This window comes from Halichoeres trimaculatus, unplaced genomic scaffold (genome assembly GCF_033239565.1).
Source record: "Halichoeres trimaculatus isolate MK-OKI-2021-1 unplaced genomic scaffold, fHalTri1.1 fHalTri1_scaffold_17, whole genome shotgun sequence".
Classification (NCBI taxonomy): Eukaryota; Metazoa; Chordata; class Actinopteri; order Labriformes; family Labridae; genus Halichoeres; species Halichoeres trimaculatus.
This window is the reverse complement of record NW_027437195.1, coordinates 452,501-466,986: the sequence shown is the minus strand read 5'-3', so window position 1 is coordinate 466,986 and position 14,486 is coordinate 452,501. Positions and strand designations below refer to the sequence as shown.

Genomic DNA, 14,486 nt, shown 5'->3' with positions numbered 1-14,486 from the left:
CTCTAAATTAAATATTTTGAATTGCTGGTACTGATAATCAGAAGATTAAAGCACTCTGTCAATGTTTATATTAGGTTATGTAAAACTGTCAAAAAGGTCAAGTAGAGAAAAAAACAATTATTGAATCCTAAAACGATAGAGAAAATGTCTTAAGTTTTCGTCTTTGTCAATATCTGTCATACATGAACTCACTTTTACCGATGGAGAGGCTGGCAGGCTGCCAACACTCCTGAATATGGAGGGAGTCTCCCATTTTTTAAACCCTTTCTCCCGCTGTTCTCCTGGCTTGTGATTTCTCCTGATAGTCCCCAAAATATAAGTATGCTTCTGTGAGCTCTAATATTTTACTAAGTCAAATCAAGTCCTGTACTTGGGCGTTATATCGAAAACTCAGAAACCATCCACCCCTCTTTCTTAGTTGGTTTGATCCAGAGACGCTGCAGGAGACCTCAGAGACAGATAATAGTGCAGCACTTATTGATGAAGAGTTTATCAGAGCCTTAGCTGTTTCCTTTCTTTCTTTTTGGTGTTGACATGACATGTCGTGAGTTAAACTAACGTAGCTCTGCTCTAACGCAGCATCCTCTTCAATCAGGAAAGTTTAGAGCAGCGTGAATTTTATAGTGAGAAGGCTGACTCTAAAATAGTGAAACGCGTATCGTAAAGTTCTGTCCGTCTCTGGTGTGTGATGCGCATATGCGCTGCGTGTGCACGCAACGGCACTCTGTCTTCAGAACAGGAGAGAGTTCAGGTGGAGGAGACTGACTGAGCCAGTGAAATAGTGGGAGAATTCAATCCACAATGTCTTAAACAGTGCCTGTGATAGATGGAGTATTAAGACATATGCAGTTTTATGTTTATGATTGGCCTCACGCCGGACAGGGACGTATAAAGGGCGGGATGTGGCCCGCGGGCCATAGTTTGCCCAGGTCTGCCATAGAGGAATGGAAATAGTCAGTCATTCTACTTTACATGTCAGGCGATGAATATGTTTCAAAATTATAGACCAATTTTTCTGTTATCACAATTTTCAAATTTTTGGGAAAAAATATTTGAAAACAGACTTAGTGATTTTATTTCCAAACACAACATACTTTATGAAAAAATGAAATGTATTTAGGAAAAACAGAACAACTTCACTGGCACTAATAGACTTCAAAGATCAAACTGCAAATAATAATAATAATAATAACCATAATAATAATAATAATAATAACACATTTTATTTTAAGCTCCTCTCAAGAAACTCAAGGCCGCTTAACAAGATTTAAACAATCACCACAGTGAAATCAACAATAAAAATGAAATCAAAGATAGAAAAGCACAACAGGACCAGTATGGGGAGGAAAGGAGTTCCAGAGCTGAGAAGCACAACGACTGAAGGCCCTGCTCCCTATGGTGCTGAGGCAGGCAGAGGGCACAGTAAAGTGGGTGGAGGAGGATCTGAAGGAGCCGACTGGAATGGCAATGTTGAGGAGGTCAGACAGAAATGGAGGGGTGAGGTTGTGGATGGCTTTGGAAGTATACAAAAGGATTTTGGATTCTATTCTATGCTTGACCGGGAGCCAGTGGAGGTGCTGAAGAATGGGGTTGATGTGATGGTGTGAAGGGGTCATAGTGTTGATGAGGGCAGCTGAATTCTGGACCAGTTGGATTTTATGGAGTGACTTTTGGGGGAGACTGAAGAGGAGGGAGTTACAGTAGTCTAAACGGGAGGTGACAAGACAGTGGACAAGAATGGAGGCGCTGTGAGGAAGTGGTAGAGACGGATTATGTTACAGAGGTGAAAGTAAGCGGACCGGTTGATGCTAATGATGTGCGCCTGAAAGGAGAGTGTGCTGTCGAGGATGACACCCAGACTCTTAACCTGAGGGGAGGGAGAAACTAGGGAGTTGTTGATGGAGAGAGAGAAGCTGTCAGCTTTGGAGAGTGTGGATCTGATGTCAGTGAGAAGGAGTTTGGTTTCACCGTTAAGTTTCAGGAAACCGGAAGTGAATGCTACTGACAGACATGAACACGTGGTTGGGTAAATTTCTAGATTAACAGAAAGGATTTGGCACCACTGACCACAAAGTGTTCTTGTCTGAATTACTTAAATGTGGTAGCGAGGACTGGCTTATGACTTCCAGACTAGCTGACCACTTATTTGGAGGACAGGCATCAATTTGTTAAAAGTTACATGTGGGGTGCCTCAGGGTTCAGTACTTGGACCGTTCTGTTGTTCATGCTGGATATTAATAATTTATGTTTGTTTCCAGGTTTGGTTGAGTGATCAAGAGTATTTTATTTTCTGATGACACAATAATCTTTTGTAGCAGAAAACATTTCAAAGAGCTTCTGGATACAGAGGTGAGTAAACTTCAAATGCTTACAAAAATGGAATTATTACCTCACCTTAGTAAAAAAAAAAAATAAATAAATAAAAAGCCTGATTCTTGGAAACACGGCGCCAGACCTTGGCTCCAACATTAGAATAAAAGGAGTTGAAATTGAATGGGTGTGTAAAAAAAACACATTTTTAGGTTTCATAACTAAAACAAAATTGGAAATCTTGTACAAATTAAAAATGTCTAGATCATTCTCAATTCTGTATAAAGCTCCAGATTTCTTAAAACAGATATCTCTGTATATGCTGTATTATTCACTCCTCACCCACCCAATACATGAGCTGCTGTGTAGAGGGCTGAGGAAACACTTGTAAAACAAATAAACATTCTTGTTTTCTGTTTCAAAAAAGCCAAATACCTCATTATAAGTTAAAAAACATATCATGAAACAACAAATCCTGTAATTTTGAAACTAAATACACTTAAATTTCCAAATTTAGTTGGATACTGCATAAATCTTAAATTGGACAATTACCACAAAGTGTACAGAAGTTGCTCATAATGACAGACAGTCGATGTGAGCTGAGGGGAACATTCATTTTTCAAAAACCAAAGATATCAACAGATATCACATCTCGTCTGTCAGGTTGAAGGGTGAGTTTGTGGAGTCCTTAACAGCAGCAACAATGCATCAGTTCTGTTTTTTTTTTCTATGCACCAATTTCATTCATTTATTCATGTGTCACAGAGGATCATATACCACACACTGTCGTCAACTATGGAAGTTAAGTCTTTTTTGTTTCAAGAAAGTCATAGCTCTAGCTCTGTTGGATGACCTTTTTCTTATTGCATCCAATCTGTTACCTTTTTCCTCCATGTCTTCCTGACTCTCACCCTGTCTCCTTTTGTCCTGTCCTTTGATTAAAGACATAAAAAGCCCCAAAATACCTTGACAAATAGAAGGAGATTACAATTCAATCATCTTACAGCTGTATCCAAAACAAACTCCGGCTTTGTTTTCCTTAAAATAGTAACTAAAATCTGGTAATCTCAGGTTTTGATCAGTGTAAAATGGGGATAAGATGAGAAGAAGGCAGTGAAACTCTTGAAAAAGGAGGATGGATTAATTTAATCTCAGTCTTTAAATTTAGTCTCATTATTATTTTCATTCCACAGAGTCCAGCACCATGGCATTCAGAGATCATATCCTGCCCCCTGCAGTAAAAACTCTTACCCCTAAATTCCACCGCACGCGCCACACCCTTTAAATGTGCTGCGGAGCACTTAGCTTCTGTTGTAATCTATCAGGAAAATTCCACTGTACGCGCTGCTGAAGTGCCGGCGCGCGCCCAGACATGAGAAATACGCTTAAGGTCTATTTTCTGCGCGGCCACTCCCAAACCTCGTAAATTCACTGTCAATAAGAAAGCAGTAGACAGGAAGTCACAGTGTGAAGTACCTGGAAGATCCCAAATAAAACACAATGCACAAACTCTCAATCGTAAAAGATGAACTGACACGGTGTCAGTTGTGTTGGCATGTCTTACCGTGTAGTTGGTTTGAAGCTGGTTGCTGATGATGTTCCACATGCTGTCGTCATGGTTGACTCTGTAGAACCCGATGTGATCATTATTGACTTTGAGCAGCCCGTCCACTGAGGAGGAGTAGTTCCTGATGACCAGCTCTGAACATGAACACAGTTTGTGATTGGAGTGCTGATAAGGTCTTGAAGTAAGACACATTCTTACTGAATCAGAGGAGGGGAGGCATTTGAAACCCTGTGGATGGTTAGTGTTATACCTGTGGATTTCTTGTCAAACATCTGCAACATGGTTTTGTCAGTTGTTTGAGAATTCCATTCGACTGGAATCGTCCATTTGTACCTGTGAGGAAAAAACATGAACTATTTTCAAACCTCTGACACAACAGAAGAATGGAGCATTGGTTTGGCTGTCCAGACTGAATGATCTCCTAACTGACCCTGAAGATGGGTTCTTTAGTTACTTTGGATTATTGCCTCTGCCAAGAAGGTTGTGTTTTTGGGAGAGTTTGTTTGTTTGTTCTTTTGTCCGTCTGTCCGTCTGTCTACGAACAACATAGCTCAAAAACTAATGGATGGACCTGGATAAAAAAAATTCAGGAATGCCCAAAATGGAATAAGGAAGAAGTGACCTGATCCGGACAGTGATCCGGATCACTGTCTGGATCCAGGACTTTTTTATAGGATTCTTTATCACTGTGGGATAAGGTCGTTTCCTCCATATGTGTATATTACTCCACCATAAATGGTCGGATGCTTTGCAAAACAACACAAGACAAGGTCATGATCATTTCTGACACATGTTAAAGTACGATCCAGATCCAGGAAATATTCTTGATACTAAGATCCGGAATATGAAATATGTACTGGGTCATCATCATTTTCAACACTGTCAGGTAACAAACCATTGTACAAATCTGCAACTCAGACCAAATTGTAGCAGACAGTCTGCTGAAAGGGAGTATAACATAAAAGCAGGACTATAAACTTTAATTAAGGATCATCTGATCTCTTTACTTGTTAGGGCCTGAACCTGACTTTAATGGTCCGCCAAGGCCCAAAGGATTGTTTTTCAGTCTTCATCTTTTGTGTAGCACACTCACTGCTGCCCCTTAGACAGTCTGCTGGACTGGCTACACCCAGGCCAGCAGACGACCAGGTCCAACCCTCCCTGATTACATGAATCAATTTATGAACAATAATATTAGGCTGCAGCAACACCAAAAAGCCTCAGAGTGGTCATGATTCATTCCTTTCTTTAAGGTTGCACATGTTCAGTGCTGACTGGGACTGATGTCAGTTAACTCCAGTGCTGACATCACCTGGAACAGGTGATGCAGTGCTCAAAGACGACTAGGGAGAGAGACATGACAGTGAAACTTTCTGGACCAGCTTTTGTGAGGGAGCACAGCAGAGGAAGGCCAAGGATCTGAGTCTTTTAGCAGCTACAAACACATAAGTACCAACGTAGGAGAGACTACATGCTGGCTGCTGAGGATGAAGAGCAAAACTAAAGTTAGTCAGTGCCACATTTCTCATTCATAATGCAAACTTCTGACACTCCAACCCTTCAAGCTCTGGCTGCAGGTGTTTCTGCAACCATCAAATCCACCACAGAGCTGAACTGTGTAGATGTCTAAACTTCTACCAACCAGAGCAAAGGTGTTGTTCCAGATGTGAAATAAAACAAAAGTCTCCTTCTTATTCCATCCATTTGATTCCTCATGCTCAGATCTGTCCCAGGTGGAAGAGTGCACAACCTGCTTTACGATCTGAGGTCATATCAGTCATGAATTGGGTCACTGGTCAGCTTTTTTATTAAAATGTCTGTCTTAGTTGCGTTCTGAATTTCACCTGACTCGTATGCGAGATGGAGACATCTCCAACACAGATTACAGATTATGACAGCTTTTTACAGTCACATCTACTCAAACTGACCAAGTTGAGTTAAAGGTATGACCAGTTAGTTTATAAATCCTTTTTAAGCTCCCAAGAAAAGCTCAGCTATTTACTGTTTTCTCCTGGAAACGGCATGGTGACTCTTGGTTTTGATCTCAGGGATGATGAGCGTTTGACAGCCTGCAGACTTTAGTTCTGCCAGTCAGAAACTCTTACATCATAGCCCAGCTCTGATGATTGAGTGCTAAAGTTAGGAGGAGTCTTTGTTTCACTGACCCGAAAGGTGAAGGAGGCTCAGAGGCATTGGCTTTAGGATCCAGGAGGAATCTTCGTTGTGTCAGCGAGGCGGCAGTGTCTGAGAGCGACAGATGCAGCACAGGGTAGCCCATCTGTTTGGTCCATGTATCCATGACATCTGCAACAGGTAACCCGCTCACCTGCGCACAAAGATGATGAATGCATTTCTCAAAGTCTTAAAGATTCAACATTTAAGGCAGTTTTTAATTTGCTCCCATGAGCAGAGAGTGGAGCTCAGCCTGAAGGGAGCTCGGCATGCGCGGAGCTCGGCATGAGTAGAGCTTGGCGTGAGTAGAGCTCGGCATGAGTAGAGCTTGGCGTGAGTAGAGCTCGGTATGAGTAGAGCTCGTCGTGAGTAGAGCTCGGCGTGAGTAGAGCTCGGCATGAGTAGAGCTTGGCGTGAGTAGAGCTCGGCGTGAGTAGAGCTCGTCGTGAGTAGAGCTCGGCGTGAGTAGAGCTCGTCGTGAGTAGAGCTCGGCGTGAGTAGAGCTCGTCGTGAGTAGAGCTCGGCGTGAGTAGAGTTCAGAGGCCCTCATTTAAAATAAAAATTAGCTTATGGCAACATTCATGTGTGATTTATGAAAATCGTGTACCAGGGCCAGTCATGGCGTACTCCTGATTTGGTGATGATAAATGTGGCGGCTGAAAACAATTGCAATTTAAATAACGCACCCTTAAATATTTAAGGTTCAGCTGGCCAGGCCTACGTAATTTACTTCGCAGAGGGACACATTATGGGAAAAAAGAGGCTTCTCTATGCTGGAGATCTACAACATCATGGCAACCAAAAAAGAGATGATGCATTAGAGCGAGTCAGAAAAAAACTTGTCTGCAAGGAAATCACTGCAGTGATTCAGCAGCGTGGATGTGACAAACTAAACTACAGCAGAGTTTAAACATTTAATTCAAACAGCTTCTGTTTCTACCTTGGTTAATTAATTCATGGTATACGACCATTAGAAGACACAATATTATTGATTCTGTTCAGGCCCAGAAACGTGGAGGGTTGTCTTTTAAAAATGTGTTTGAGCTCTGAAAGAAGCTGCAGACTTATTTGTACCCTGATGAGACGATTAGTTGTGATCGTATGTAAATGAATGTCTTTTTTAATGAAAAAAACAATTTTTTCAAATGCTGTTCATGTTTAAATGATAATATTGTGAGGAGTGAAATAATCATCTTCGCAGTAACAGATTCTGTAATCAATACAGTTTCCTTGAAAAGTCCAGGATAAAAGTTTGATTCAGCATCCTCAGGAGGATCCTAAGTTACCTGGTGGAGCAGGTGTGTAAATGGCAAGCTAATGCTGACAAATGGCTTCAGTCCACTGCTGAACTGAGCAAAGAAGTTTGGCACTGACTGTCTTCAATGTTCAGGAGTTAAACCAGAAAGCAGAAAGCGTTCAAACAAACAGCTGCTGGAGGGAGAGGCTGAGCTGAGATAAACACCACACTGCTGCTGGTGAGCTGGGGTACAGATGAGAGGGGGGTAGGGGTGGGTTGGGACAGGGGGTTGTGTACGGGGGACACTGGGTTTTTGGGTAGAGGACTTCTGTGGTCTCCGGTGTCTGGCCGGGTGCGCTGGGGGCTGGCACCGGCTCGTGGTGGGTGGTGGCCTGGGCTGGGTCCAACCTCCCGGGTACCTGGCTGAACCCTCCCTCCTCGGGGGTGAGTGGCCCTTGGGCACAGGTGACCCCTGGTCTTACCCCCTGCACTTGATCGGGGGCCCTGCGTCTAGCGGGGCCTGTAAGCCTCAGTCCCTGGCCCCCTGGGGTCCTCCCTCCGCAGTGTCGGGGGCCTGTCTCTAGCCTTCCCGGGACGGCCCCTCCGTGCCCCCTCCTGGGTTGGCGTGCAGCTGTCTCCGTGGTGGTCTGTCTGGGCTCTGTGCTCCGTTGTGGCTGCAGGATGCCCGGGGATGAGGACCGTCTCAGTGCGTGTTTGGCCTCTGGGAGCAGCGAGGCCACATCTGCATGATCACACCTTGGCATGATCACCTGACCCAAATCAAACCCAATATTCTGTGCTGTCACCTGTGCCCCTATATGTGTAGGTGAGTATATGCTTCTGTGTATATTCCTATATACGTATATGTACCTTTTTACAATGGTCGTTGATGTGCTCACTGCTACTCATGATTTCTCCAGTTCATCTCTCCAGGTTCTTCTTGTGATTATGATGTCAAAGACCTCAGGACACTGTCTCCTTTCAGGCTCAGTAGCTGGTTGTTTATTTCTCCTGTCCGTAGTCATCTGTTCAGTTGTTGTGGTTGCTCTCTACTGTTGTTTTGTTGTCTCTCTCTCCCCCTCTGTCTAGTCTCTTCTCTACACTCTTTCCCTTTATCACTGTTTCTTTCCTGATATCACCTTGTTCTGGTTAAGCAGTAATCTTCAAACTTGGCAATATACGGGAGGGAAACTGTATGGATACATGTATGCGTATGTATATATATGTGCATATATACGTCTGTGTGTGTGTATGTATATATATGTATGTGTATTTATGTATAAAATATATATCAAAAACACTAATAAAGAGTACAATTTTAACACTCAAGGGGAGCCTTATACACTAACGGCTCCCTTTGGAAAAGCAAATGTGTTCTGCACAATACGGCAGCCAGACCATAATTCTGTTGTCGTGATGCTGAACAGGACAAGGGGGAAAAAAAAAGAAGAAAAAAAAAAAAAAGAGAAACACCACACTTATCACTGCATCTGTTGGTAAATCTTTGATGTTTAGTGCTTGATAAAAACTGAGATGCAAAAATAAAAAAAAACACAACATGTCCACAGCACGGACTTTTTAAACCCAGACAGTGGAGAAGCTTGTCTGTGCTGCATCTGCAAATAGTGCCAAAACAACAGGCTTCTGAGGGCTTTGTGGAGCGTTAACTGAAACCCAGATGAGTATGGAGTCAGATTTGTTTCAAAAAGAAACAAACAAAAATAAATAAATTGCAAACAAAATAATAAAAATTTGAGAGGCATAATCAAACTCAAGCATAAAATGTATCAGTTGCAATAAAAATGTGTAATTCTGTAAATAATGAGCCTTTTGCTTTTCAAATCATCTGTTCTTTTGTTTACAGGTCTGTCTTTTTTCTCACTGATCAGACTTTTGTTCCCCATGCCAGCTGTCTTGTTTATGCTGCCTGACTTTTTGATCGTGATTTTTGGCACAAACCTCTTGAGTGGGTGGGCTTTGTGAGGATTGCGTCCTCATTGGCTGACTAATATTTAGGTGACACCCATTGCCCTGGATGTTGTTCTGTTCAGTGGGTGACACCCTTTGGATGGTCAGTAAACCAGTGGTATAAATAAAAAAAAGTCCAGTTTTCTTTTTTTTTTATTTGTGTATCATTCGTTCAATTGATAGTCAATTATGGATCACTTTTTCCTTTTTAAAATTAAGACAAAAAAAATCTGTTTATTTTTCAATATTCCGTTTGATAATATAGTTCTATTAAGGGAGGTTAAACTACATGCCATGGGCTGATTTTGATTTTACTATTTAATTTTACAGATCATCGTGACCCTAAGTTGGAGCTTCTCCATCAAGAGGGCCTAGATGAAGCCGGTTTGATGGTAGATGTACATGCCATGATGGATAGCTACGTTTGGTTCAAAGGAGCTAAACAAGTGACTCTTAGAGACGATGACGTGACAACTGAAAAAATGGGCAGGATCATTTGCATGTAATGTCAGTGTTCTAGGCCCTCTGGAGAAGCTCCAACTTCTGGGTCACGATAATCGGTGAAATTAAATAATAAAATGAAATCAGCCCGTGGCTCGTAGTTTAACTTCCCTTTATTGAATTTATATTATCAAAGGGATTATTGAGAAACCAAGGAAAAAGTGGAAAACAAACCATTGTTCAACGTTTTGTTTTTCAATTCATAATTGAATATCAACTGAATGAATAATACACAGTTAAAAAAAAGAAAACTGAGCTTTTTTTATTTTAAACTGCTTGTGTACCGTCACTCGTATCTGAAGGGTGTCACCCACTGAACAGAACAACATCCAGGCCCACCCACTCAAGAGGTTTATGCCAAAAAATGCAATCAAAAAGTCAGGCAGCGCAAACAAGACAGCTGGCATTGGGAACAAACGTCTGATCAGTGAGAAAAAAGACAGACATGTAAAAAAAAAAAAAAGAACAGATGATTAGAAAAGTAAAAGGCTTATTATTTACACAATTACACAATTTTTGGATTGCAACTAATACATTTTATGCTTGAGTTAGATTATGCCTATCAAATTTTTAATTTTTTGTTTGAAATTTAGTTTTTTATTATATCTATTATTATTGTTCTTATTGGCACATATCTAACTCCATAGATGTGACGTGTGCTTGCTTCTCAAAAGTGAAGTTAATAACTGAGCACCTTCCTCACCTGTCCTAAACTGGAGTCTGAAGCTGATAACATGTAAACAAACCTCTGCCAGAGATTCCCAGAAGTTCGCTGTTTTGGCGTTCTTGAAGAAGTAGTCTTTTAAATATTTCTGTTGAAGGACAAAAAAGGGATTTATTATGATTTAAAGAAGAGTCACAGAAATGAATAGTCTCATTTTAATTACAAACCATCCCTGACTTACGCGACAGCCATCTCTGAACCTGTCTTTGCCCATCCAGTCCTCCAGCATCCTGAGAATGGACGCCCCCTGGATAAAGATGGGTTATTTTTATTGCACTCTTTTCATTGGAAGCCAACTGCGTGAAGTTGTTGAGTACCTTGCTGTATGAGATGGCATCAAACACGGAGGTGATCTCTGCCGGAGTTGAAACATCCACAATGATGGGGTGAGAGGTGATAAGGGCGTCGTCCACCATGACAGGAAGTACGTCGCTGATGATCATGATGTCTCGCTGTAAAAACACAGGAGGACACAGGTCAAACAGATCCGTTCTCTGGTGTACATGTTCTGTTCTGTTGACGGATGGCTCACCATGCCCCAGGTAGGTTCAGCATGCTCCACACCAACATACTCGAAGAAACTGGCGAATCCCTCGTTAAGCCAGAGGTCGTCCCACCAATCCATGGTCACAATGTTCCCAAACCACTACCGATATCACGACAGGAGGGTTAATGGCAGGGACTTCAACAAGCAGCATTCTCAGGAACGAATCAAGCTGCTTTACGGGTTCAGACTTCTGTTCTCTCAAACATTTTTTTTTTGTCATAATGATCAGTCAATCTACTAAGCTATGTGCACAGACTGGAGCCAAGCATTGACGAGGTTTAATGTAGTAAACTGTAATGTCACTAGATGAAGGCGGTGATGTTCAGAGATTTAAGAAGTGCTTTAATAAAACAGGATCCAAGCTGAGGATGAGCGTCAGAAACAGACATGAGTTTCCTGTTAGTTTCATGCCAGCTTCCTGTCTTCATCACAGACTCAGTTTGTTTCACAGCGGTTCAGATTCCTGAAACATAGGACAGCGTGGAGCTATGATCTGAAAATGTTCATGTTTTAGTGAAATCTATATCAAAATACAACTTCACAAGAAGCTCCACATTCCTCGTTAAAGTGGGTGGCCGCAGGTTGCTCTTCTAAACTGTTTCATCAAAATAAAACACCACCAATGGTTAAGATTATGATGGTTTTCCTGTCCCTTGAATACAACAGCTTTGATTATGTTACTTAACAGCTTTAATCTCAAGATCCTATGAAATTATTTTACTGTTGTGTAGCAGCATATAAGTTAATGCATATCTCACTGTGCAGTGTGTTTTACTCAAATGGAGCTCCACTGCTGGCCAATCATCGTGCAGGGGAAGAGGATTTAAGCAGCAATCCTTCCCCTGCTTCTTCCTTTGCACTCCCGTCTGTTTGCTTCCGGGTCGAGTGTTTCGCTGAGACAGGTATGTCTGCATGGTCTTGTTTTGTGGGTTTTTAGGTCTTGTAATGGTGCTCATAGCTTTTATTTTGTGCTGCAGAGCGATCGGTGTGCCACTGGTTCGCGCATGTCTTTCCGCGTCATATTGTGGTGAGAGTTGTCTCTCCCTCTCTCCGTTGCCGTGCATACTTGTAGCCGGTGTTGTGCCTAGGAAGCTACCCCCACCAGGATTCCTACCCCCTCCGCGGAGACGCGCCTGGGCTGTGTGATGACTGCAGCAGATACAACAACAAATTGGAAGGCGTCTACGCTCACAAACCACGACGACAGATGCGTATGGAATTATAGCATTAATATGGATTTAGTAGGGCTCGCCTGCGCTCCCACAGAAGCGCGCCTGCACTACAAAAGTAAATTTGGAGCAGGCTTGCACTCAATAACTATTTTTTAATTTTTAAATTTTTAAATTTTTAAATTTTATTTTTTGTTTCTAAAGCCCTCAATGGCCTTGCACCTATTTATTTGACTGAGCTTCTCTCTATTAGAAACCCCAACAAGGAGTTAAGGTCTTCACATCAGCTGCTTCTAGAAGTTCCTATGACCAGATTTAAGCACCGGGGTGATCAAGCTTTTTCATTTGCTGGACCCAGACTCCAGAACAAACTCCCCCCGAACATATGCACCATTTCCGACTTTGGCCTTTTCAAAGCCTTGCTTAAAACATATTTGTTCAGACTGGCTTATAATACACAGTAATGTGGTGACATGTTATTTTATTTTGTCTTGTTCTATCTGTGTTTATCTGATTTTATTTTCCTGATGTGTTCCATTGTTGCTTTCTTTTCATCTGCTTTTATTTCTTATCTTACTATTTATTTTACCTGGAAAGCACTTTGGTCACCTCAAGTGTTGTAAAGTGCTCTATGAATAGATTTTGATTGATTGATTGATTTTGCATGCTGTGTTCCCCTGGGATTTCATTAATTCACAACCCTGAGTGTGTGTCACGCGCTGATGCTGTGTGACAAGGACCTGCTTCCCCAATATTTAGAGCTGGATAATGAGAAACTCTCTCTGGCTGAATTCTTGAAAGGAAATAAAATATAAAGTGGACCTGAACACACAAAGCAAATACTGCCTTCTGCCCGGTCTGCTGTAGAGCTGTATCAACAGACAGTCTGAAAAGCAGAGCAGCTTCCCTGTGTGCTCGCTCACTCTTGTTCATGTGTACAAACTGTATTTCACTCCATACTAATGGTTTAATGTTTCCTACATGAGCCTCATAAAAGCTGAGTGCACATCAGCAGCACTTCATAAACTTTACCTGACTGCGTCAGGGCTTCTTGTCTCCCTTCAGCCTGAAACAGCTGATATCACAGAAAGAAGACTTCCTGGATTATGTCTCATAAAAAGCTTCAACAATAGCATCATAAAAGGCTTTCAAACATTTACATCGCTGAACTCTGAGCTCTTCTTGTCAATCTTTCTGTCCATATGTGATAAAAGATAACAGCCGATGCTCAGGAGCTCTAGTCATAAACTTACATGAAACAGCTGACATATGACTCATTTCACTCGACAGTGTTCCAGTGAAAGGATCTGACGACCAAGACACTGCACATTTCTTATCCTGAAACTATAATTCAATAAAAGTTTCAGGTAATGAAGTCTGTCCTGACTTCTGGAGTCTCTGTCCAGCCTGACAGGCAAGGCTTCTGAACGCCTTTCATTGTCTCACAGGCTAAAAGGTCCGATGCCACGAGAACTAAACCTGCAGAGAGAGCACAGGGAGGGATACCTGGTGAACCAGCTCGTGAGCGATGACACTAGCCACTCGCTGCTTGTTGTAGGAGGAAGACTGCGTCTCATCGTACAGCAAATTGGTCTCCCTGTACGTGATGAGGCCCCAGTTCTCCATGGCTCCGGTGCCAAAGTCAGGGATGGCGATCTTGTCTGTATCAGAACCACACATAGGGTCTGGTGAGCTCAGTGTTTAAGTGAAGCACCTTTTAAAACACATCACAATGACCAGAGCAAAAAGGGAGAATGAAAGTGATTTAGGGTGTGTTTGTGGTGTGGACTCAGAGCTTGTGTGACAACGTCCGATTGGAGGAGTCAATCTGTCACCTACAACACCACAGAGAAGCTTCTTGTGCAAGCAGGACCTGTGAAACCTATTCTTGGGAACTCTTTACAGAGATGTGAATGAAAAACTTTGATTTGATTAATTATTCACCCTCGCACTGTAGTCAAAAAAGAACAACAAGGTTTCCTTAGACACCTGAGCCTGCCATCTGGGCACGTGCACATCAAACAAAACAATTTCCATGTGAAGACACATCCGTGGGTTTTGGACTTTTGTTTTTGCTGTCAACAAAAAACTAATCAGAGTTTTAATGTATCTTACCCCACCCTGGAAGGCCTTTTCAGGAGCCTTTGTTTTCAGGCCAGAAAGTTTTGTTTGCATGTAGCCCTGAGGTCAAAGACACCTCTCTGAGATTTTCTCTAGACTTACCCAGTTTAGAGATGGAGTAACTCATGTTGAAATAGTCCTCAAAGTAGTCAAAGATGACCTTGGTTGTG

At 42.1% G+C, this 14,486-nt stretch overlaps 1 protein-coding gene across 1 annotated transcript in view; it reads right to left on the bottom strand.

Moving 5' to 3' along the window:
• enpep (glutamyl aminopeptidase) overlaps positions 1-14,486 on the bottom strand; it is a 42,605-nt gene that overhangs the window by 22,042 nt on the left and 6,077 nt on the right. Inside the window, exons 4-12 of the mRNA XM_074692433.1 lie at positions 14,419-14,486; positions 13,702-13,856; positions 11,012-11,125; positions 10,797-10,931; positions 10,661-10,726; positions 10,502-10,567; positions 6,043-6,203; positions 4,128-4,210; positions 3,875-4,011 (exon numbers count right to left, since the gene is read on the bottom strand). The exon at positions 14,419-14,486 is cut by the window's right edge and continues 53 nt beyond it. Of these exons, the coding sequence (XP_074548534.1) occupies positions 3,875-4,011; positions 4,128-4,210; positions 6,043-6,203; positions 10,502-10,567; positions 10,661-10,726; positions 10,797-10,931; positions 11,012-11,125; positions 13,702-13,856; positions 14,419-14,486 (985 nt within the window). The remainder of the gene's footprint in view (positions 1-3,874; positions 4,012-4,127; positions 4,211-6,042; positions 6,204-10,501; positions 10,568-10,660; positions 10,727-10,796; positions 10,932-11,011; positions 11,126-13,701; positions 13,857-14,418) is intronic.